The sequence below is a fragment of the Schistocerca cancellata genome, chromosome 2 (assembly GCF_023864275.1).
Source record: "Schistocerca cancellata isolate TAMUIC-IGC-003103 chromosome 2, iqSchCanc2.1, whole genome shotgun sequence".
Lineage (NCBI taxonomy): Eukaryota > Metazoa > Arthropoda > Insecta > Orthoptera > Acrididae > Schistocerca > Schistocerca cancellata.
In genome coordinates this window covers 224,921,768-224,947,205 of record NC_064627.1, presented here as the reverse complement: position 1 = coordinate 224,947,205, position 25,438 = coordinate 224,921,768, and the positions used below count along the sequence as shown (strand labels likewise).

At 40.9% G+C, this 25,438-nt stretch overlaps 1 protein-coding gene across 1 annotated transcript in view; it reads left to right on the top strand.

The window, feature by feature from the left end:
• LOC126161550 (tubulin glycylase 3A-like) overlaps positions 1–25,122 on the top strand; it is a 156,390-nt gene extending 131,268 nt beyond the window's left edge. The window contains exons 9-10 of the mRNA XM_049917485.1: positions 2,778–3,031; positions 23,566–25,122. Coding sequence (XP_049773442.1) covers positions 2,778–3,031; positions 23,566–24,959 — 1,648 coding nt within the window. The 3' untranslated portion in view covers positions 24,960–25,122. The remainder of the gene's footprint in view (positions 1–2,777; positions 3,032–23,565) is intronic.
• The last annotated feature ends 316 nt before the right edge of the window (positions 25,123–25,438 follow it).

Here is a 25,438-nt window from a genome sequence, read left to right as displayed (position 1 = left end):
GCTTTTTGGAAATCAAGAAATACAGCATCTATCTGATTGCCTTGATCCAAAACTTTCAGTATGTCATATGAGAAAAGTGCGAGTTGTATTTCAAGTGATCGATGTTTTCAGAATTCATGCTGGTTGGCATTGAGGAGGTCATTCTGTTCAAGATACCTCAGTATGGGTGAGCTTGGAATATATTCTAAGGTTCTACAACAAATGGATGTCAAGAATATTGGACATTAGTTTTGTGGATCACTTCTGCTACACTTCGTGTAGATGGATTTTCCAAGAACTGGACATGGTTTTTTTGTTCAAGGGATAGCTTACAGTTAGAAGAGAGGATAGCTCAGCCACAAATTCATTTAGAATCTGACAGGGATTCTATTGGGCCCAGGAGCTTTGTTCAGCATTAATGATTTCAGCTGTTTTCAACACCACTGCACTAATACTAATTCAAATACTGATACTAAATCAGTAATATATGCTTTTTTTAAATTATTGGTGTATAGCTTACTGTATCTATTAACAGTTAAAATATAATGTTTCACCTTTGGTTTGCATGCCATACTGTCTTGGGCCCATATTTAGCAATGTGTAAATCTAGTGCTCACATTAAAGTATTTTTTAATAATATCTTTGGATGTTCCATAATAGAAGTAACTAAGACAAGCATAATAAGTCTCAGAAAGTTGAAGTTATATACTTTTGTCATTGCCAGTTTCTTGATAAATTAATGAGTCAGGAAAACAGGAGAACTGGAAATGACAGCGCCCAAAGTAGCTAAGCGCTGATTACAATGTAAAAATTCAGCCACTTAAAATGGTAGTAATGATGTTTTTATGAACCAACCCAGTTTACTCAAGGAGCATCATCAGTGGTGTAACATTGGAGCAAGTTTCACATTTCCAGTATGGTGGATGTAGTAGGACCTACGAAGAATACAAAGATGACAAGACTGACACCTACTAGAGGATATGCTGCAGTCATATCATCTCCTCCCCATTCTCATATTCCAGCCTCTTTGTTTGCTGCCCTGTGCTAATACACCCATCAATTTTTCCCTGCTCCTCTCCTTTTTACTTCTTTTTCACCCACCTCCCTGCCCCTGTGGCCCTGTTGGGCAGGGAGGTGGGGAAAAAGGGAGCGAAAAGAAGAGGAGCAGGGAAAGGTGAACAGGTGTGTTGGCACAGGGTGGCAAGCAGAGAGGCTGGGAGACACGGCACCTGTTGGCACTCTAGTCCCTCCACATGCCAGACAGCATTCCTCTGTCCCCCTCCCCTTCCCTACATTACTATCTCTTTCTCTTCTGTGCCCCCAACAGACTGCTGCTGCCAATCCACATTATAGTTGCATTTTGGCCTGAGCTGCCAGAGTTGGCAGTCAAGTGTGTGTTGATGGGTGCTTCCTTGTGTGTATGAGTGGTGTGTGTTTCTCTGTTTCTCTTTTGCTGATGAAGGCTGTGGCCAAAAGCTTTGTGTAAGTGTGTTTTAATTGTGCCTGTTTGCAATTTAATGTGTCTGCTTTATGCTAAGTAGCACTCTACATTTTCCTACATTATTAAAGAATTACAAACATTTTAAATAAAGTTCCTCAGATGGTAAAAAATGACAGTGGAACAGATGAAATAAAAAAAATGACTCCATAAGAAAAGAAAAAGCATGGCAGAGGAAGAAAATAGTACAGTGCAATGTTATCCATTCAGTGTTGCTGTAGTGCTGATTTTATAAACTAAATAGTACACCATAAACCTACAGAAACAAAATTTGTGGAAATACTGAGAAGCAACTCATGAAATAGGAATGTGCTGTGCCAGCCTAAACTGGGAAATAATAACAATAAGAAGAAGAAGTCTGTTTTGTATTAGTTTCAGCCTGTGAAATAAGTGGCAGTATATTAAGGTTTATGTTATTCTCTTTGCATGTTTCTTGAAATGTTTACTAGTGTTATAATATTGCATTGAGGATGTCTATCTCAGTGACCACATAATATTTCTTCTCATGCTGATTTTCTCATTTAGAAATGTGCTTACAATCTCTTTTATAATCACCTTGACACCAAAACCAAATACAGTTAGCAAGGAAGTGGTAAAATTACTACATATGTCCAATAGAGTTTGGGGCAACTTTTCATTCACTTCAGCATTTTTTCATCTTATCCATTTTTCCTGCTTCCTGTCATTCTCCAGATGAACTTTTGAAAAATCCATGAAAAAACATTCAGCTTTGCTTATATAGTTGTGTACCAGTCATAGTTGTTCAAATTACTTTTTATGTGTCGGCTAGTAAAGAGGTGTTCCTCATGTATCTCAAATTTATGGTAATCAAAAGTCTGTATTGTCATCACCTACAGTTTAGTCTCTTCTTTCTAAAATTTCCATTATAGTGTCATCATATTTGCAATAATTGTACTATAATGGCATTGCTACAATGTTATTCCCACATTTCTCTATGTAAAGCAAAAGAGAAAGAGAGAGAGAGAGAGCACATACCTTCATTACTTTCAGTTCTTTATTATACTATCATTCTCCACTGTGACTAGAATTATGTGCCACAATATTACTGAAGTAAATTTGAATAGATGTCAGCTTTATCATATGATTTGTTGCTATTGGTAATACTGGCAAACTATCAAAACTCATAAAAAATGGATACATTCTTTACCAAAGTAAATTTTCATAATGTTTTTTATGACTGTACCACATTTCTATAGTGAGTTGATCAAATGAAGATCTTTTTACAAATATATGTGGTATCAAAACATCATCAGGGTGTAATACCTATATTGTTTTGCAGGACAATAGGTCATGCAGACAGATGGGAAAAATGTATCTATCCTGGCATGAGGGCCAGTATCATTGGCACACTACTTGCTTCTCAAGATCACATGGATAAAAGAAGAAATTCATTTGAGCTATTTGGAGCTGATTTCATGGTAACAGAAGATTTCTGCCCATGGTTAATAGAGATAAATTCGTGCCCATGCATGGCACCTACAACAAGTGTTACTGCTAGAATGTGTTCACAATGTTTGGAAGATGTAATTAAAGGTAAGCATAATTTGACTACCATTGTTTCTGTTGCTGATTAATCCAGTATAACACAAAATCATCTTAATGTTGTTTGAACTGCACATCAAAATAGATTAGAAGTGTTGATTTCTGTAATTTCAAATACATTAAGAAGATAGTCTGTATTAACACTGTTCACGTTTACGTCGCACTTCACTTAGCGTAGACCGGGACTGTGTCCTAGGCATGCCCGGTGTTAACTGACTGGGCACGGCCCGTGCTGCCGGAGTTGTTGTTGTTGTTGTTGTTATGCCAGCAGAGGTCGCACCCGAATTCTCGCGTGCCCTCTGGTGGTCGGGACTCTACTTGCAGCAACTACCGTCCGTGACGCGCCGTGCCAATGTGCGCCTCCCGTGATCTTTCTGGTGGCTACTGCACTCCTCCGCCTTCGGAGGGTGAAGCCACTGTGATCCACTGCATCGGAAGGTGGAGCGTCGGGCAGGAGCGATGACCTCCACATCCATTGGAAGGCCGGAGTCGAGGGGATCTGCCAACCCTCGAGCCGGAACCTTTGAATACGGCTCGAAGTGACCCACACGAAGAGGCCCCTGTCGTCCCACAACCAGAGCCCGGGACAGAACGGGCGACAAGCTGTCGAACTCTGGATCCTGTTCCACCTCCGGGAGGGGCAAGACCCAGTGGCACGGACGATGGGGAAGGGACGACCACAGGTGAACCAGCCTCCTGAGAAACCGGGCCTGCTAGGGGGGCCAGCTCTCTCTGGGGCATCTGGAATGATGGCGATGCCGGTGCTGGAGCTACTGGAGGCTGTCAAGGCTGAGAACCATCGCAGTGCGGCAGAGTCACAGCGGGGAGAGGAGGTAACGTCCCCTGGGAAACCAACACAGGTGCCGGCAATGGGGAAGGAGGTGTCCGAGAGGTCGGAGCGTGGGTGCCCGAACGTGGACGTAGCTGATTTTGGTGACGAGGTACCACCCGGTCCCCTGCCTGCAAGGTATAGCGCCGGCAGCCATTTCGGCGAAGGACCACCGCCGGTATCCAACATGGATTGCGACCAAACCCACGGGCCCAGACCGACATACCCAGTGGAAAGCCAGGTACTCTGTTTTGTGAAGACTGGTGAGGACCAGGCCGGAGGAGGTGCAGCAGAGTCCTAGGTTGACACCCATGGAGGAGCTCTGCGGGGCTGCGTTCTCCCATTGGTGTGGTCCGGTATGCCGTCAAGAAAAACGTCAATGCTTCCTCCGCAGGAAATTTGTGCACATACTTTTTCATCTGCGTCTTAAATGTGCACACCATGCGCTCAGCTTCCCCATTCAATTGTGGATGGAAGGGGGGAGAGCAAACGTGCCGAATACCGAAGCGCCTACAAAAATCCTGGAATGTCTGCGAAATAAACTGCGGTCCATTGTCCGAGACCAGGGTGATTGGCAGACCTTCTACCGAAAAGATTTTTGCTAGTGCCTGGATGGCAACTTCTGAAGTGGTTGAGGAGCAGCGTACCACATATGGGAATCGGGAATAAGCATCAGTGACAATGAGCCAAAAGCCATTGAGAAACGGGCCCGCAAAATCGATGTGAACACGTTCCCATGCTTGGGTTGCCGGCGGCCATGAAGAGAACGCTGCCCTGGGAGATGCTTGTGGGCTTGCACACTGGGAACAGGCAGCCACCAAGTGCTCAATTTCTCTGTCAATACCAGGCCAGTACACATGTCTGCGAGCCAAGGTTTTAGTACGGGAAACACCCCAGTGCCCATGTAATAACGTGAGGACCTCCCTTCGTAAACTTGCAGGAACAACCACGTGAGGAGCTGTATCATTGGTAGCCAGAAGGAGAACTCCTTCCAAGACCAAGAGGCGGTCTCGTAGAAGAAAATAATTATGAAGAGGGTCCGAGGCCCGGCCCGGAGGGCGGGATGACCACCCCTGCTGAATGAGGCGAACTACTTGCTGGAGAACCGGGTCAGCTGCCGTTTCCCTGGCGACTCGAGAACTAGTGATCGGGAAGCCATCAACTGCTTGGCGGGACACCACATCCAATTGAAAACACATAATCTCCTCTCAATCGAACGTAGGATCCGGGCCCACCGGAAGATGGGAAAGAGCGTCGGCGTTGGCATGCTGTCCTGTGAGGCGAAAATGAATGTCATAATGGTACTTAGAGAGGAACAAGGCCCAGCGCTGTAGTCTGTGGGCCACCCTATCCGGAATCTGAGAGGCGGGGCCAAATAACGATATTAACGGCTTATGGTCAGTGATTAACTGAAACTTCGTGCCATACAAGAAAGGGTGAAACTTTGTAACAGCGTAGACAATGGCCAAAGCCTCTTTTTCCACCTGGGAGTAATGGGCCTGCGCAGGACTTAGCGTTTTAGATGCAAACGCCAGTGGTTGCTCAGAACCATCTGCGTTGCGATGGGCCAGGACCGCCCCCACCCCATACTGCGAAGCATCTGTAGCCATGACCAACGGCTTATGGGGATCGAAAGTAGCCAAACAAGGGGCTGACATGAGGAGGCCCTTCAACGAGGTGAACGCTCGCTCACATGCAGGCGACCAATCAAAAGGAACACCCTTGCGCAGAAGGCAGTACAGGGGGTGGGCTATAGTGGAAGCCCCAGGAGTGAACCAGTGGTAATAGGCTATCTTGCTTAAAAAAGCTTGTAACTCTTTCAGTGAAGCGGGCCAAGGAAGGTTGACGATACCTTGGACCAAACTTCCTAGTGGCTGGATGCCGTGCCGAGAGATGGTGTAGCCCACATACTCAATGGACGGTTGGAAGAAGGTTGACTTATGCAGGTTGCAACGCAAGCCCACAGACCTGAATTTGAGAAAGTGGGTGCGAAGGTTGTGCAAGTGTTCCTTCTTGCTGCGGCCTGTGACAATTATGTCATCCAGGTAATTAATACAATGAGGGATGACATGCTCAAGATAACGCTGGAATATCGCCGGGGCACTGGATATTCCAAAGGCCAACCGCTGGTATTGGTAAAGGCCAAACGGGGTGTTGACGACCGCCAGCCGTTTGGAGTCCTCATCAAGTGGTATCTGATGATAAGCCTCCGACAGATCGATTTTCGAAAAATATTGGCCTCCCGCCACGGCGGAGAACAATTCATCAGCACGAGGCAAAGGATAGGTGTCCACCACCAATTGGGAATTGATGGTGGCCTTGAAATCGCCACAAAGACGTAATTTTCCCGAGGGCTTCCTTACAATAACGAGGGGCAAACTCCGCTCACTGGAAGAAATGGGAAGAACGACCCCTAGGGCTGTCAGCCGGTCTAGCTCTTCCTTTACCTGAGGGCGGAGAGCCAAGGGGATCTGCCTCGTGCGTAGAAAACGCAGGCGATCCGACGCCTTCAACGTTAAGTGAGCTTCAAATCTGAAACACGCCCCAGGCCCTCCTCAAAAATATCTGGAAAGTCTGAGATCAAAGATTCCAATGATTGATAGGGAATGTCTTCGGAGACCAACTGTATGGTGTCAGCGATAGAAAAACCGAAAGCTTGAAAGGCATCCAGGCCAAAAAGGTTAGCGGAGCTCGCATCACTGACAACAATAAAAGTAATAGGCCGAGTGACTGATTTGTAAGTCATGTCGGTAGTGAATTGACCCAGTAGGGGAATGAACTGTTTACCATAACCGCGTAGACGCCGGTAAACTGGTGCCAATGGGGGCGATCCAAGGTCAGAATAAGTTTGTGCATTCAACAACGAAACTGCCGCGCCCGTATCTACTTGCAGTTGTAACCGGCGCGACCGAACCGACACCTCGATAAAGAGTTTGCATGCCGATGCGTCAGGAGCCTGGTCCAATGAAACTTCCTGAATGTCAACGTCCATGTCCTCTGTACCTGCTTCCTTCGATTCTTTTGAGGCTGAGCAGCAAACTTTAGCAATGTGACCTTTTTTATTACATTTGCGACAAACGGCCCAATGCTGCGGCACTCTGACCGATCCTGACGTATATAGCATGACGCACAGGACGGCAACAGGGGCCGGTGGCCGGAATTCTGTTTACGCGTCGTGCAGGAGCGGCCGTAACGGCCAGATTGTACCGCTCGCACGTCATCCACTCCGGACGCGGCCGCGCTGCCCTGAACCGCCGCGACGTCGCACCACGCTTCCAGCTGTTGACCTGCTGCGTGAGAGACTTCATACGATTGAGCAATGGACAGGTCTTCCTCGAGGGAAGGGTCTTCTAACTGCAGGGCCCGTTGCTGGACCTCCCTATCAGGGGCCGAACGAACAATGACGTTACGTACCATAACGTGGGCATACGACTTTCGCGACTGCTCCGTGACAAAATGACACTTGCGACTAAGGCCATGCAGGGTAGCGGCCCACGCCTGGTAAGATTGATGGGGCTGTTTCTTGCATTGATAGAACTCGACCCTAGCCGCCACAACATGTGTGCGGCGGCGATAATATGAAGACAGCAATGAACACAATGCATCAAAAGACAAGGACGAGGGTTCCTGCAACAGCGCTAGCTGCCGCAAAACTTGATACAGTGAGGGAGATATCCAAGACAAGAAGAGAGCATGACATACCTCCACATCGGCAACATGAAATGCCTGGAAATGCTGCTAAAAACGATGTTCATATGCGTCCCAATCCTCTGCTGTCTCGTCATATGGGGGAAAGGGAGGAGGGAACGGCGCTGGAGCAGACGGCGTGGAGGGCAACGCCGGAAGCACTTGTTTCATGGTGGCCATGAGCTCCGTCTGCTGCGCAACCAAAACTCGCACCAAATCCTCTATGCCATGGAGAAGCTGCGAAACCGGAACAACGACGCAACACGCGAAAGAACGACCCTACTCGTCGCCAATTGTGTAGTAACACTGTTCACGTTTACGTCGCACTTCACTTAGCGTAGACCGTGACTGTGTCCTAGGCATGCCCGATGTTAACTGACTGGGCACGGCCCGTGCTGCCGGAGTTGTTGTTGTTGTTGTTCTTGTTATGCCGGCAGAGGTCACATCCGAATTCTCGCGTGCCCTCTGGTGGACGGGACTCTACTTGCACCATGCCAATGTGTGCCTCCCACGATCTTTCTGGTGGCTACTGCATAGTCATTTATTTTTACCTACACAATATCTGCAGGAAGGATGTGGAGTAATACCAGATGGTTATAATCAAACTTTCCCTATTTAACATGTTGTAACACAGAAACTAATTACTATATGAGTACCAAACTTCGTAGCATTAACGTCAAGGACATGAGGAAGAGAAATAATGTGGAATCATTTCAACTGAAACACTTTTTAATTGCTGCTACAGCATATCGTACTACTATATAGCGATACCATTACTGCTACAAAAGGAGCTCAATATGCCACCCAGAATAGTCTGAAAGCACAGGATTGCATTCTGCACAGCAGAATGAAGCCTGTACATATGCTGGCTACCTCTCTTGATATGCCGTGCTTCTGATCAGCACATGTGTGAATGTTCCCCTGATAAACCCTGTCCTTCAGGTATCCCCACAATCGGTAATCACAGAGAGTGAGATCAGGTGATTGTGCCAGCCAAGCATTTGGAAATAATTGGCTGATAATTCAGTCATTTCCAAATGAGTTTTGAAGGAGCAGGTGATTTCAAGAGTGATGTCTGGTGGGGCCCCATCTTGCATGAAAACTGTTGAGTTCAATGTGTCTCTCTCCTGTAGGGCAGGTATGACATGTTGGCAACGCATATCATAGTAATACTGTCCAGTCACACTACACATCTTTGGTCCTTGAGTACCAACCTGTTCCAATAAGAACGGGCCAATGATGAATGTAGACATGAAGTCACGCCATATGGTGACACATTCACCATACATAGGAATTTCATGCACAGTGACTGGAGGTGAATATCCCCACACTCAGCAGTTCTATGTGTTCACCTCACTCATCAGAGAAAAAGGAGCTCTGTCTGTCCATAGGATAGCTCAGGGCCAGCCCTCATTAACTTCAGTCCTTGCGAGAAAGCGAAATCAATGCATCATTGTGCATCCTGTGTGGCAAGCTGCTGTACAATAAGGATCTTGTATGGATACCATTTGAGAATGGTTCGAAGCACCTTCCATACAGTGGATCATGGGATGTTCAACTGTCATGACACAGCACGCATGCTGCCTAACACTTGGGAGTTGCTTGCAGTGTTATCTGTTGTAGCAACAGTGATTTCATCAACCACCTGTGTTGCAAGCAGTCATCGGCATCTTCCTGGAGTGATGCCCAGTTCCCCAATTGATTCAAAAATTTTCATCATGCTCAGCACAGCAAGTGGAGAAAGAGGACCCTCCATAGTCCTTTCAGCCGGCAATATTCTCAAAGTGCAGCTGCAGCATTACTGTTGTTTTGATAATAGAGCTTCACCAATAATGCCCTGCTCCTTTTGTCCCAGCTCATATTGACATGTCAACAAGTGCACCGCATTTGGTCAATTGTGCAAGACTATGAATCACGATGACTGATCATAGCACCTGGTGGTGGCCATAGTTGGAACTGGACAGTGGTGCTATGACATGGAAATCATGCACCCCATACTCTGGACATTAATGCTACCAAGTTTGGTACTCGTACAGTAATTAGTTTCCACAATTGTTGTTGTTGTTGGTCTTTGATGCAGCTCTCCATGCTACTCAATCCTGTGCAAGCTTCTTCATTTCCCAGTACTTACTGCAACCTACATCCGTCTGAATCTGCTTAGTGTATTCATCTCTTGGTCTCCCTCTACTGTGTTTACCCTCCACGCTGCCCTCCAATGATAAATTGGTGATCCCTTGATGCCTCAGAACATGTCCTACCAACCGGTCCCTTCTTCTTGTCAAGTTGTGCCACAAATTCCTCATCTGCCCAATTCTATTCAATACCTCCTCATTCATTATGTGATCTACCCATCTAATCTTCAGCATTCTTCTGTAGCACCACATTTCAAAAGCTTCTATTCTCTTCTTGTCCAAACTATTTATCGTCCATGTTTCACTTCCATACATGGCTACACTCCATACAAATACTTTCAGAAATGACTTCCTGACACTTAAATCTGTACTCGATGTTAACAAATTTCTCTTCTTCAGAAATGCTTTCCTTGCCATTGCCAGTCTACATTTTATATCCTCTCTACTTCGACCATCATCAGTTATTTTGCTCCCCAAATAGCAAAACTCCTTTACTACTTTAAGTGTCTCATTTCAGCATCACCCGACTTAATTCGACTACATTCCATTATCCTCATTTTGCTTTTGTTGATGTTTATCTTATATCCTCCTTTCAAGACACTATCCATTCAGTTCAACTGCTCTTCCAACTCCTTTGCTGTCTCTGACAGAATTACAATGTCATCGGCGAACCTCAAAGTTTTTATTTCTTCTCTGTGGATTTTAATACCTATTCCAAATTTTTCTTTTGTTTCCTTTACTGCTTGCTCAATATACAGATTGAATAACAGCGTGGAGAGGCTACAATCCTGTCTCACTCCCTTCCCAACCACTGCTTCCCTTTCATGTCCCTCGACTCTTATAACTGCCATCTGCTTTCTGTACAAATTGTAAATAGCCTTTCATTCCCTGTATTTTCCCTGTCCCACCTTCAGAATTTGAAAGAGAGTATTCCAGTCAACATTGTCAAAAGCTTTCTCTAAGTCTACAAATGCTAGAAATGTAGGTTTGCCTTTCCTTAATCTAGCTTCTAAGATATGTCGTAGGGTCAGTATTTCCACAATTATAACATGTTAAATAGGGAAAGTTTAATTGTAACCACCTGGTACTATTGTATAGAATGGCTTCATGTTCAAATCATTTCATAATGTTTTGTGTATTTGTGCTGCCACAGCTGTTGACCCTTTAAGGTAATCACCACTTCAGCCTCTGTTAAAAAATGCTTTAAACACAGAGCATCCATTATGTTTTAGAAAGTTAGTATGTATATTAAGTGACTTTTTTTTTTTTTTTTTTTTTTTGGGAGCTTCAGAGGGAGCATTAGGCAACATTGGACTGGCATAGGAAAATGGTAGAAGGTGAATGGGCAGCTTTGAGAAATGAAATACTGAAGACAGCAGAGGATCATGTACATAAAAAACAAGGCATTGTAGAGACCCTTGAATAACACAGGAGATGTTGAATTTAATTAATGGAAGGAGCAAATATAAAAAAGGAAGTTGAAGGAAATACAGACTTCTGAAACATGACATTGACAGGAAATGCAAAACGGCTACACAGGAATGGTTAGAGACAGCTGCAAGGCTGGAGGAACATGCAAAGCTGGGAGAAAAATAAGAGCTGCCTATGGGAAACTGAAGAGGTCTCTGGAGATAACAGCAGTGGCTGCATGAATATCAAGATCTCAAATGGTAAACCATTGCTGGGCAAAGAAACAAAAGCAGAAAAGTGAAAGGAATTTATATAGAGTCTTTATAGTGGAACAAACTTGAGGACACAGAAATGGGAGAGGAAGAAGGAGAAGATGGGATAGGAGATATAATATAAGAAGAATTTGACAGAGCACTGAAAGACCTAAGTCATAACAAGGACCCTGGAATATATGCCATTCTCTCGAATAACTGTGATCTTTAAGAGAACCAGCTATGACAAAGTTATTTGACGTAGTAGGCAAGATGTATGAGACAGAGAAAATACCATCAGACTTCAAGAAAGAATGTAATAATTACAAAGATGCTGACAGATGGAATACTGTCAGATCATCAGGAAAATAAGTTATGATTCCAAAATTTACAGAAGAAGGAAAAAAATTGGTAGAGATCCCAATGAAGATCAGTTTGGGTTCCAAAGAAATGTAGGAATATATGAGACAACACTGACATTACGTCTTATCGTAGATGATTAGTTGGAGAAAGAGGAACCTACATTTGTTGATTTAGGGAAACGTTGTAAGAGTCAAAGGACATGAAAGGCAAGCAGTAATTGAGAAAAGAGTGAGAGGGTTGTAACCTATCTCTCATATTTTCCGTACCTTGAGCAAGCAATAAAAGAAACTGAGGAGTAATTTGGAAAAGGAATTAAAGTTCACATAGAAAAAACACAAATCTGAGCTTTGCTGATAACACTGTAATTCTTGCCAGGATGGGGAAGGCCTTGGGAGAGCAATTGAATGGAACAGATAGTGTATGAAAAAATGGTTATGAGATGATCACCAACCAAAGTGAAATTAAATAACTGTATGGCATTTTTTTGGTAGGGGGACCCCATCTGTGGATGCGTGTCAGTGATGATGAAATGGTGCTATGAACAGCACGACGCCCAGTCCCTGAGCAGATAAACTCTTCAACCCAGCTGTGAATCGAAAACAAGGGTAATAGAATGTAGTCAAATCTGGCAGTGCTGAGTGAATTAAATCAGGAAATTAGACATTATGATTAGGTGATGAGTTTTGCTACTTGGAGAGCAAAACAACTGATAATGGCTGAAGTAGAAAGGATACAAAATGCAGACTAGAAAAGCGAAGTGTGTCTCAAAAAGAGAAGTTTATTAACACTTAATGAAAATTAAGTGTTAGGAAGTTTTTTCTGGAGGTATATCTGAGTGTAGCCTTGTATGGAAGTGCAATGCGACTGATAAGGATCCAAACAAGAGAATAAAAGCTTCTGAAATGTGGTGTTACTGAAGAATCCTGAAAATTAGATGGGTGGATCAAATAATTGAGGAGGAGATACTGAGAGAAATTGAGGAAAAATGAAAGAAAAAAAGCTTGACTAAGAGAAGGGATTGTTTGATAGGAGACCTCCTGAGGCATCCAAAGAATAGTCAGTGTAGTAGTGGAGGGAAGTGTGAGCTGGGTAGAAATTGTAGAGGGAGACCTAGGCATGAATACAGTAAGCAGGTTCAAATGAATGTAGGTTGCGGTAGTTACTCAGAGATGATGAAGCTTGCACAGTATAGACTAGCATGAAGAGCCATAACAAATCAGTCTTCAGACTGAAGACAACAACAACATGGACTACAAGCATTTAATGCCTGAAAATGTTTTTTTTTTTTGTTTTTTTTTTTCAATTTCAAGGTGCTGAAAACAAAATTTCAAGTTTGAAAAAAAATCAGTAAAACTTTATTCTCCAGATAGCTGTTACCAATGTTTGTTTTACCTTGATTTACTTGTCTGCTACATTTTCTTAAATTTTTTGTACAATCATATAATCATAGACCACTACACATGAAACACAATAGCCACAAAGCAGGGGACAGGCACATAGAATGGAAGATAAATTTCTTAGCTTTCATACAAAGTCTGAGCGCACAAACAAATATACACAGAGCCACAATTGTCTCCCATTGTCTCAAATATTAAATGTTGTCCTTCAAACACCCACACATTGGATTGATATTAACATGGCTGGCAAAGGTGTACAATATGGCACTGTAGTATTTGTCCAGCCTGTTGACTGTGAAGAGTATGGAAATCATAATTTTAATTTTGTTCATCTAAGTCTCATGCCTCAGTAATGTATTTGCATTTTGCAGTATGCAGAGCAGCTGTAACAGTTATAAAGGAAGCTAAGTACTGACAAACCTAGTTGTGCACTGTTGTACAGTTATACAGTTTTCAGTGATTTTTCATGCTGTTTGTGGTGAAATAATAATTTAATAGACTTTTTGAAAACATTCGCTCACTGTGTTTTTTAGAGTTTTCTGTGCATTGAAGTCATTTAGTAAATTTCATGCTTTAGTTTTCAGCTGACATTTCTTATTGTTTCTAGTGAAATATTTCAGCAAAATTTTCATTCAGTGTTTTAACTTTGTTCGAATTTTTGGTTTTAGCTAGTAATTTTGTAAAGTTTTATTGGTATTGGTATTACCTGTGGTGTAGTAGTATTAATACAAGTAGTTGCTTTCTTAGTAGACAGAGAACTTTGAAAGCACTATTGTTAGTTCTATAAATAGGTGGCAGGTCGATAGACACACAAACAAACACAAACATACACACAAAATTCTAGCTTTCACAACCAACGGTTGCCTAGTCAGGAAAGAGGGAAGGAGAGGGAAACACGAAAGGATTTGGGTTTTAAGGGAGAGGGTAAGGAGTCATTCCAATCCCGGGAGTGGAAAGACTTACCTTAGGGGGAAAAAAGGACAGGTATACACTCGCACACACACACATATCCATCTGCATATACACAGACACAAGCAGACATTTGTAAAGGTAACCTTTACAAATGTCTGCTTGTGTCTGTATATGCGGATGGATATGTGTGTGTGTGCGAGTGAATAACTGTCCTTTTATCCCCCTAAGGTAAGTCTTTCCACGCCCGGGATTGGAATGACTCCTTACCCTCTCCCTTAAAACCCAAATCCTTTCGTCTTTCCCTCCCCTTCCCTCTTTCCTGACTAGGCAACCGTTGGTTTCGAAAGCTAGAATTTTGTGTGTATGTTTGTGTTTGTTTGTGTGTCTGTCGACCTGCCAGCGCTTTTGTTTGGTAAGTCTCATCATCTTTCTTTTTAGATATATTTTTCCCACGTGGAATGTTTCCCTCTATTATAGTTCTATAAATAGTTATACTGGTGTAACTGAACTTTGGTAACAAAGGTGTACAGTTCCCCCCCCCCCCCCCCCCCCCCCCCCCCCCCCTACAGTAACTGTAAAATTTTACCATGGAAGTAGCGTGGGTTCTGTCAGAGGTTTGTGAGTAGTGGGTTACAGTGTGGGATTTGTTCAAAGTATTTTCATTGAGGGGAATGCAGTGGGGAAGCCAGTGGGCATTCTAGCAAGATCCTCTCCTGGGAATGCAGAATCTGTAGTAGAAATAAGCTGATAGAGGAGCAGGAGCATAAGACCTGTGTGCTTCTGGTGCAGTTACAATGCACAAAGGAGGAACTAGATATGTTTAGGAGGGGGAAGGATGTTGGGGAATGGGAAGTGGCAGTTGGCAAGAAGGCAGTTAGAAAGAGGAGGTATTCAGACAGCTATACTTCACATATATGCAATAGATTTGACCAACTCTCAGAGTTGAGTGGAGAGGAGCCTCGTGTAGCTGTAGATGTAGGGAACGTACAGCAATCCTCAGCAGTCAGGAGGCCTAGGTCAGTTGCAAAGCCTAACAGAAAGAAGAAGGTTCTGCTTCTAGGTAGTTCGCATGGTAGAGGTGTGGGCCAGTAGTTGCAGGGAGTGTTGGGGAGTGAGTACCAGGTCCCAGCATTGTGAAGCCTAGTGCAGGGTTGGCTCAACTGACTGACAGTATAGGGGAATTATGTAGGAATTTAACGAAGGAGGATCAGGTAGTGATAGTGGGTGGAGCAGGGAGCAGTGTAGGTGGTGACCTGCTAAAGACAGCTACTCAAACTGGTGGCACTAATGTGCATTTTGTGCAACTCTTTCAGCATCATGATCATTCTCATCTTAATGCAGCTGTTAAGCGTGTTAACATGGGGCTGGGGAGGGCGCTGATGACAGAGGTCATGGGTCACATCTCGGTGGCCCCAGTTGGAGCTATCAGTGTATCAGGTTTCACAAGGCATGGCCTGCACCTCAATAGGTATGGGAAGGGGAGGCTGGCAAAGCTTATAGGTAACAGTGTAGTGGGTGGTGGTGGTGGTGGTGGGATCACTCATAGAAAACTTCCTGTAGTAGTTGGCATTAGAACTGCACCTTTTTTAGATTGAAGTCAGCTGATAGGTACACCTTCTTAAAGGAAGTCCCTCTAACTAAGGGCTCACCTTCAGAGGATGTAATGTATCCAAGTAGAGACGGAGTTAGCATATTTCATCAAAATATAAGAGGTACTAGAGATAAAGTTAGTGAACTGCTTATAGATGATGACTCTGAAATTATTGGTATATCAGAGCACCACTTAAATAGTTTGACAATTCAGAGGCTTCCTTTACCATGATACACGTTAGCTGGCTGTTTTTCAAGGAGTTCCTTGCAGGGTGGGGGAGTGGCTGTTTAAGTAAAATACAGTATTCTGTTTGAGTCCATAGACGTATCATGGTACTGCACTGAAGAGATATTTGAATGTTGTGCAGTGTCAGCTGAATTTAGTGAAACTAAACTTCTAATTGTTGTTGTTTATAGGTCTCCTAACTCTAACTTCAGAGCATTTCTCTTCAAGCTTGAGAGGGTTCTTGACTCACTTTTTGTAGGAAGTGCCAGAAATTAGTTATATATGGTGACTTCAATATAAATTTTGCATCTGATGGTCCAAGAGAAAGGATGTTGGCAGATTTCATACATTCATATGATCTGATGCAGACAGTGTTTTTTTCCAAAGAGGGTGCAGGGGAACAGTAGCACAGCCATAGACAATATTTTTATTCATTCTTCATTACTAGATGGGCATTCTGTTAGTAAAAAGGTGAATGGCCTTTCAGACCATGCTGCACAAATTTTAACACTAAAAGGCTTTAGTACTCAAACAAATGCCACATTTAATTACAAACTATGTAGGAAAGTTGATCCTGCAGCAGTAGAGAGTTTTTTAAACCTTGTCCAGGAACAAGAGTGGCAAGATGTTTATAGTGCCGATAATGTAGATGATAAATATAATGCTTTCCTTAACACATTTCTCATGCTCTTTGAGAGTTGCTTTCTATTAGAACATTCTAAATGTGGTACTAGCAGTAATAGGCAGCCCGAGTGGCTGACTAGTGGGATAAGGATATGTAGGTTAGATTAGATTAGATTAGATTAATTATTCATTCCATAGACCCATAACAGAGGGAATCCTCCTGGGTGTGGAACATGTCAGATAAACACATTACAAAAATGTAATTAGAAAAATTTGAGTTTCATTAATTTTAATGAGCCTCAGTCGATAAACAGTAAAATTATGTACATGAATTAAATTTAAACTTCTAATATTTACAGATTTAATACTTACATCTGCTTTCATTAAATCCATCATTCAAACAATTACTAGTTTCTTGGCTATTACAACCAACTATTGTCAAAAATTAAAGTAAATTATTCATTTCAGTGATCCTCAGTTAAGAACAGTCAGATTATGTACGAGATTTAAAATAACTTCCACTATTTACAGACTTAAGACTTACATCTGCTTTCCATACAGCCACCATTCACACAGTAGGTAGTTACTTGGCTGTTACAACCAAGTATTGTCAAAAATTAAAGTATGATAAATTTTCATTAAAATGGTCTACTGCACTTGTTGAGAAACTCATGGATGGAATAGAAGGAATTGGCCACCAAAAATTCTTTTAAATTATATTTAAATTGTGCCTTGTCTGAAACTAAACTCTTAATGGTTGCTGGTAACTTATTTGAAAATATGTGTTGCTGAACACTGGACTCCTTTCTGGGCAAGAGTAAGTGATTTAAATCTTTATGTATACTGTTCTTATTCCTAGTATTGATACTGTGTACTAAGCAGTTAGTTGGAAAAAGAGATGTATTATTTACAAAAAACTTCATTCAGGAATAAATATACTGAGAAGCTGTGGTTAATATGCCCAATTCTTTGAATAGGTTTCGACATGATGTTCTTGGATTTACACTACTCAAATGCTCTTATTATACACTTCTGTACTCTAAAAAATTTTTCTGTGTTTATGGAGTTACCCCAAAATATGATACCATATGACATAATGGAGTGAAAATAAGCAAAATATGCCAGTTTTTTTTTTATATTTGTATCTCCTATGTCTGACATCATTTGCATTGCAAATACAGACTTGTTTAGGCACTTTAGCAGTTAGTTAGTATGTTGCTCCCAACTGAATTTATTATCAAGTTGTAATCCCAAGAATTTTGCACTCTCAACTTCTCCTGAGTAGAACAAAGTGGCAATTATATCAAAATGTTAGATGTGGTCACAATCAAGCTACAGTAGCCCATTACAAACAGTATTGTAAGGTGCTTAAAAATGTTATTAGAGTATGTGGTATGCAAATAGAATAGCTAATTCACAGGATAAAATTAAAACCATATGGCCAGTTGTGAAGAAAGTGTCTGGTCAGCAGCACAAGGTCGACAATATAAAGTCAGTTCACAGTAAAAATATTTCTGTTACTGATAAAACAGATATATGTAAAGTATTTAACAATCATTTCCTGAGCATTGCTGGTGAATTAAATAAAAATTTAGTTTCTATAGGGAATCATATAACTTTCTTGGCAAATGCCTTTCCAAGATTGATGTCTGAAATACTTCTCTGTGATACAGACAAGAGGGAGATTGAGTCAATAATTAAATCACCGAAGACTAAGGACTCTCATGGTTATTATGAGGTGCCTAGCAGAATATTAAAGTACTGTACTGCACATATTAGCCCTGTATTTAGCCATATTTGTAGTTTTTCCTTTAGGAATTGTCAGTTTCCTGAGTGATTAAAGTATTCAGTAGTAAACCTGCTTTATAAAAATGGAGAAAGGGATAATGTAGATAATTTTAGACCTCTTTCTATGCCATCAGTGCTTGCTAAAGTTATTGAAAAGGCTGTGTATGTAAGGATAATTGATCATTTTATATCACCAATTTGCTCTCAAATGTACAGTTCAGCTTTAGAAGTCATTTGACAACTGAAAATGCTATATTCTCTTCTCTCTGTGAGGTACTGGATGGGTTAAATAAAAGATTTCGAATGCTAGGCATATTTTTGATTTAACTAAGGCATTTGATTGTGTTGATCACAAAATATTGCTCCAGATATTGGACCATTCCAGAATACGGGGAGTAGATCACAAATGTTTCACCTCGTACTTCAGCAACATACAGCCAAAGGTCATTATTCACAATGTTAAGAATGGCTGTGACATGGGGTCTGAGTGGGGGTACAGTCAAGTGGCGGGGTGCCCCAGGGATCAGTGTTGGGGCCACTCCTGTTCCTTATTTATATAAATAATATGCCCTCTAGTATTATGGGTAACTCTAAAATATTTCTGTCTGCTGATGACACTAGCTTGGTAGTAAAGGATGCTGTGTACAACATTGGCTCGGTTTCAAACAGTGCAGTGCATGACCTAAGTTCATAGCTTGTAGAAAATAAATTAATGCTAAATCACAGTAAGATTTTTATTTATTTATTTATTCCATGTGATCTGATGGTACACAGTGTGTTGCATATGTCGGAAAATATCATTTAACATTGTTAACATATATTAACATAGGCCTATAGTATCCTAATGTATTATATTGCTCAATGTTTTCAATTTAACACAAACAGCAAGATTACTGTTCTAAGTATTCATTTACAGAGTAAAAACAGTGACACAACAAATATGACATCACGGCTTTGCTAAATGTTATGTTGTCTTCGATGGACTTAATACTAGTGGGAAGATTGTTGGACAGTTGGAGGCCCATGTGGAAAGCTCCCTTTTTACACAGTTGAGTGTTTGTACGTATAACATGCAGGTTTGCATTTTTCCTGGTGTTGTGTTCATGTATTTTATTATTTTTTACGACTCTGGGGTCAGTTGGAACTATGTGGTTTCTGAAAAATTTTAGAGTCTCAAGAATGTAGAGGCAAGGCAGTGTAAGGATTTCCAACTTTCTGAAGATGGGTTTGCAGGAGTCTTCTGGATTCTGAATGCGCTCAGAGCAGTTGGAGAATTTCCCCAGAATATTACACCATATTTTAGGTGGGCTTGTATGTAAGCGTAGTACGCACAGTTTTTACAGTTTCTAACACACAATGTAACAAAACCTGATATTTTAATTTCACAGAATGGGCATTTGATTAGTGAAACTGAACAGTTCAAATTTCTAGGTGCTCAGATAGATAATGAGCTGTCGTGGAAAGCCCACTTTCAGGATCTTGTTCAAAGACTTAATGCTACAATTTTTACTATTTGAACGGTATCTGAAGTGAGTGATCATTTGACATGAAAATTAGTGTACTTTGCTTATTTTTATTTGTTTATGTCATATGGTATTATATGTTGGGGTAACTTTTCCCATTCTAAAAGGATATTTTTGCCTCAGAAATGGGCAGTTCGGGCGATAAGTGGTGTAAGTTCACGCACCTCTTGCCAATCCCTGCTCACGAGACTGGGTATTTTGACATTGGCCTCTCAACATATATATTCCTTACTGTCATTTCTTGTTAATAATATTAGCTTATTCTCAAGAATAAGCAGCTTTCACTCAGCTAATACTTGGCAGAAATCAAACGTGCATTTGGATCGGACTTCCTTAACTCTTGTGCAGAAAGGTGTGAAGTATACTGCTGCATCCATTTTCAACAAGCTACCACTCGAATTCAAAAATCTTAGCAGCAATCTACATGCTTTCAGACCAGTCTGAAGAGTTTCCTCATGGGTGACTCCTTCTATTCTGTCAAGGAGTTCCTTGAAAAATTAAGCTGATTCTTGTTGCATTGTTGATTGCATTTACTTAAATGTATGGACTGACTTTTTTCAAGTTCATAAACATTTATTTTTATCAGTTATTACTTTTATGTTCTAATTTCATGTACTGACATGTTCCACAACTTTGTAGATTTGCTCCTCAATTTGGTCCTATGGAACTTGATGTGTAAATAAAAATAAAAAAGTAAAAAAAAATCAGTTTACTTAAATCTGTCCACTTCATATTTAACATACAGACATTTAGCACTGTTGGGAATAGAGATTGCATGAGTATTGGCTACATAGAGGTTATTACAAATGCTCAGCAGATGTCCTGGAGTTATACTACTGTACTTAAAATGTTTCCCATTTTCTTTATCTTTTTGATCATGTGCTACTATCAGATATGAAAGTTAAAAAAGAAATTGTAAAACTTATTTGTGCATCCATGTCTTCAAATCATTGTGATATTTTTTTTGTACAACTGAAATTTAAATACTGATAGTGAATTAACGGCAATAGTAATGCAGATTATCACAATGGAAAATCTGCCCTTTGTATGTTTCTGAAGTATGAGACAAAACATTACAACCACATACTTAATAGCTTGTTTGTACATCTTTGGAACAAAATACATCACTGATTCTGCATATCAGGGAACTGACAGTTTGGTGGTAGGTTTGTGGAGATATGTGGCATCAAATGTCTAACACAGGTCATGTAATTTGTGTACACGGTAATTATGCCCGATAGTGACCCAGATGGGTTCCATAGGATTTACATCAGGTGAATTTGGTTACTGAGACATCAATGTGAGATCATTATAATGCTCCTCAAACCGTTGTAGCATGATTCTAGCTCTGAAACACAGACAATTACACTGATGAAAGATGACATTGCTGTTGGGGAAGACATCAAGCGTGAAGGGACTCAGGTGATTTGCAGCTGTCGGTTGTCTTCTATTACAACCACAGGTCCCAAGCAAGCACAGGAGAATGTCTTCCATAGCATAATGCTGCTCCCACCAGCCTGTGTCTGTGGCATGCTGCACGTTTCAAGCTACTGTTCACCTCAATGATGGCATTTGTGTAGACGATCATCATCCTAGTGTAGCAAAAATGTGATTCACCCAAAGATCTGACATGTTTCCATTGATCAAAAGTCAAATACCAATAGTCCCATGCCCACTGCAGTCATAATTGATGATGTCATTGGATAAACATGTGATTGTGTAGAGATGGTCTGCTAAGGAGCTCCATGTTCAACAACATGTGATGAGCAGTGTGCTCAGAAACACTTGTGCATGCACCACCATTGTGCTCTTTTGGCAGAGATGCCACAGATCACCGTTTATCATACTCTACAGAGTGGACAAGCCTCCAAACCCCACATTCTGTGAAGAGTCGTAGATGTCTAACCATTTAGTGCTTAGTGGTAGTTTTACTGTGTTTCTAGCTCTTTCAGTAGATGCTCACGTGAACATTTGGCCAGCTTTGCCATTTTCGAGATACTCAGTCACAGGCTCTGTATAATAAAAATGTACCCTTTGTCAAAGTCACTAATCTCAATGGATTTTACCATTTGCAGCCTATATCTTCACTAGTGTGACCCCCCATCTGTGTCAGCTCCACTTACATGCTTTTGTTATCACGTCATGTGCCTGCAACACCACCTGGCGGCATCCAGCATTGGGATGGGCAGTGGTCTTATTGTTTTAGCATATCAGTGTATGCACATCTTAAGCAATAAAATTTCACTATGAAAATATAATATAATTGGATAGATTTAAAAAAATTCACTCCACAAGTGGCAACAGAAGAAAACTCATATAAAGGTTAAAGAACTGTGCAAGCTTTTGAAGCCAATGGCTCCATCTTCTGGCAGAAGGCTTGAAGGGAAAAGAAGAGGGTTGAAGGGAAAGAACTGGTGAGATTTAAGAAATGACGAGAGTTCAGAAAAGTTGCCCAGAAAACCTCAGGTCAGGATAGACACTGAATGAATGAAAAGGAAGCTTTTTCCTTCTCATCCTTTTTGTTATGTCTCACCTGCTCTGAACTTCCCTACTGTGATTTGTATCAACAATTATTTCTCCAGGGCAGGTTGGTAGCACCTTGCTATCAGTCAGCATGTTTTTCCTTTAGATGTATTGGCTTCTGAAAGTTTGCAGAGGTCTTTCTTCCTTTAGTCTTGGGGCTAATCCCTGCTCAGAAGACAACAGGGGCAGCATTTACATCAGTGCTTACTTGCTTCAACATAGGCTCCACATTGAGCTTATGTAGTGTTTACTTAATGTAGGTCCACCATAAGCTACCCTGCCTTGCCCCCTAATCTTGCCACCTCAGTCCAAACCTATGTATTCAGATCTCCTATTATTTGTAGCTAACCCCCAGATTTGAGGACCATCAGCTATCAAACACCTGTGATCCAACTGGTAGCTAATACTTGCTCCAGATTCCCTTTGCTTTCAGTAAGCATTCAAAACTGTTTGGCAACAAAATCTATGTTATTAGGTGTTGAATTCAGAATAAAATAACTGCAAGATTTCATTGCATACATTAGGTTGCACAATTTCTCTTTTTATTTATTTATTTTGTGTTCTGTAGATCCTTGTTGTCAACAGATCACACGATATGGAACAAGACTCTTTCAACAAGATATATCTCACCTCATTTATTTTATGTATGTGAGCGTGTGCAAAGCAGATAAATTCACATAGTGTCATGTTGTGAAATACATGAAATACATTACTGAGTATAAAATGAGACTTTTCCCTCCTGCTAAAATATGTCAGTAGTTGTGAGGATTTTGGGTTCCCCCAATAGATTGTGTATACAGTCAGTTACCAATCTCTGATTCTGGTTAAAGAACTGATTTCATGTAGGTCCTTATGTATTCACAAGCAGTTGGTTAGATAGTACTGTTAATAATGGACTGTAACATCTGAAAATAAAATTAAAATATTATTAATATTGTGACCTAAATCTTCTCATGTAAGTTGAAAACAAAACATCCAGCACATTTATATAAAAATTAGATCTAATAAGATGCACCTAAGATTAGCTGTACGTTACTGTCCATAACATGCTTGGTAAGATGTTACTCAAGTATAAATCGTTTTCTTGAAATCTGTATAGTTCATAGATGACTGTTATCATGGTACTAACACTGTTTCATAGCGTAATATAAAATTTGGCATTCTTTCACTATCCAAATTACATTTCAGACAGTAATGGCATATTGTTTTGTTTCTTTGCAGAGTTTGTATTTTGTGCCTGTATGATCTACTTCTTTTTTGTATGTTTCAGTTGTTGTAGACAGAAGACAGGATAAGAGAGCTGACACAGGAATGTTTGAATGTATTTACAAGCAACGCGTGTCACCTGCTCCTCCATATTTGGGAATGACTCTTGCTGTACGAGGAAATAAATGCAATCTCAAAGGTATCAAGCCAAGCCTAAGCATTCGGACACGAAAATTTGAAACAGGTACAACTATAAACAGTGATAAAAGATCAGAAACAAAGAAAATGTGTGTGGAAAATCACTCCAGTTTCACGACTGAAAGGGCAAAGATTAATGAAACAAAACCAAAGATTCCAACAGATATTCTTGGTCCAGTTGTCATAGATTTTATTGAAGATTTGGCCAAGCAGCTTAGTAAAGAAACAAACTCTATGGATGCAGAAGATGTGACTGACACACAAAAACTGACAAATGATGTGAACTGTGCAGGAGAGGCAGAAACAGAAGAGGTTACAAACTGGAAAGATGAGTTGTTCCCAAACAACATGCTTAGAAGAAGTAATAAATTTAATACCAAGAAGATAAATTCTCAGAGGAAAGCTAAAGTAAATGATGGCGGAAAAGAAAAGTTGCAAGAACATGTCGCAGGTGATGCAAAACGCATTAACTTAAATGCGACCGCATTTAATTGTGATACTACTAGCACAGACTCTGGAATTTCTGAAGATCATTCATCAAAAAATAAGAAACTGAAGCATAATGGAAGTGATAGTATAAAGTCAATGGAACTTTTTGGTGGATGGCGCAAGAAATTAGATGAGACAAAAAGCAACTGTCAGAGTATTTTGGATAGCTTAAAAACAAGTGGAGATTCTGGCAGTCTCTCAAATATAACTTCTTTTGATAAAAATATTAGATGGGCAGCAGAACTATCCATTCAGACAACTGTAAGAGAGTTTGTGAAGCAGTTGACCCAATCTATCTCAGACAAGAATCCCACCCAGAAACATAAATTACTAGCTGATCCATTCTCACCTCTTGGTAGAGGGTTAGGTAAACTTAAACTGAGTGATGACAGCCGAGTAAGACAGTGCTATTTAAATATACTGCTGAACAATGGCCAACTTTCAAAGTTTAAAAGATCACACGAAATTTTTAACCCACAGTATCTGGATCATAAGTTCCCCATGTTACGTGAATTATCTAATGATACACCAGAGAAAAATGCTATGCATAACTTTAAAGGAGTTCTACCTAATATTAAACACAGAAAGAAATTTTCAACTAATGATGATGGTAATGAGGCGCAGAAACGACAAAACCTATGTGCACTTGGAATGAGTTTGAAGACTATCAGAAGTGGGCTGGGCCATCAGGAGCACTTGTTAATGCCTCTTGGTCTAAAGAAGTACACAAGTCAGAATGAATCCTTTCACAAAGCTTTGTTAGCAAAGTGATGGAAATGTTCACCAGCATAATGAACAGTCGAATTTAAAAGTGTCCCCTGCAGTTAATGAATAAGTATTAAATGTGGTATATAACTTCGCAGTTTGTAAACATCTTATGAGATTTGGGTCTGACATTTTAAATTAGTTGTAAATTGTATTCATTTTTCTTATAATTAAGTAATAAACATCAGCCTGTTGCCATCTGAATATTCTCTGCAGAGTGTGAGTATATTGTAGTGACTATATGGTAGCTCTCTGGGGCACTTTGACTTGTGGACTTTTCACACCTCTTGCTTTGTTATTTTGAGAAGCTTTCTATCAGTTAATATTTAATACCTCATGTGTATGATGTTGATTTCATAATCTTAACATCAAAATTTATTGCGCTAAGAGATTTGACAAGAAGATTAAGGCAGGAACCACAAGCAAGAAAGCTAGTTTTATCAGACAGGTTTCTTTTCATTTTTCCTCTGCTTAAAAGATATTCA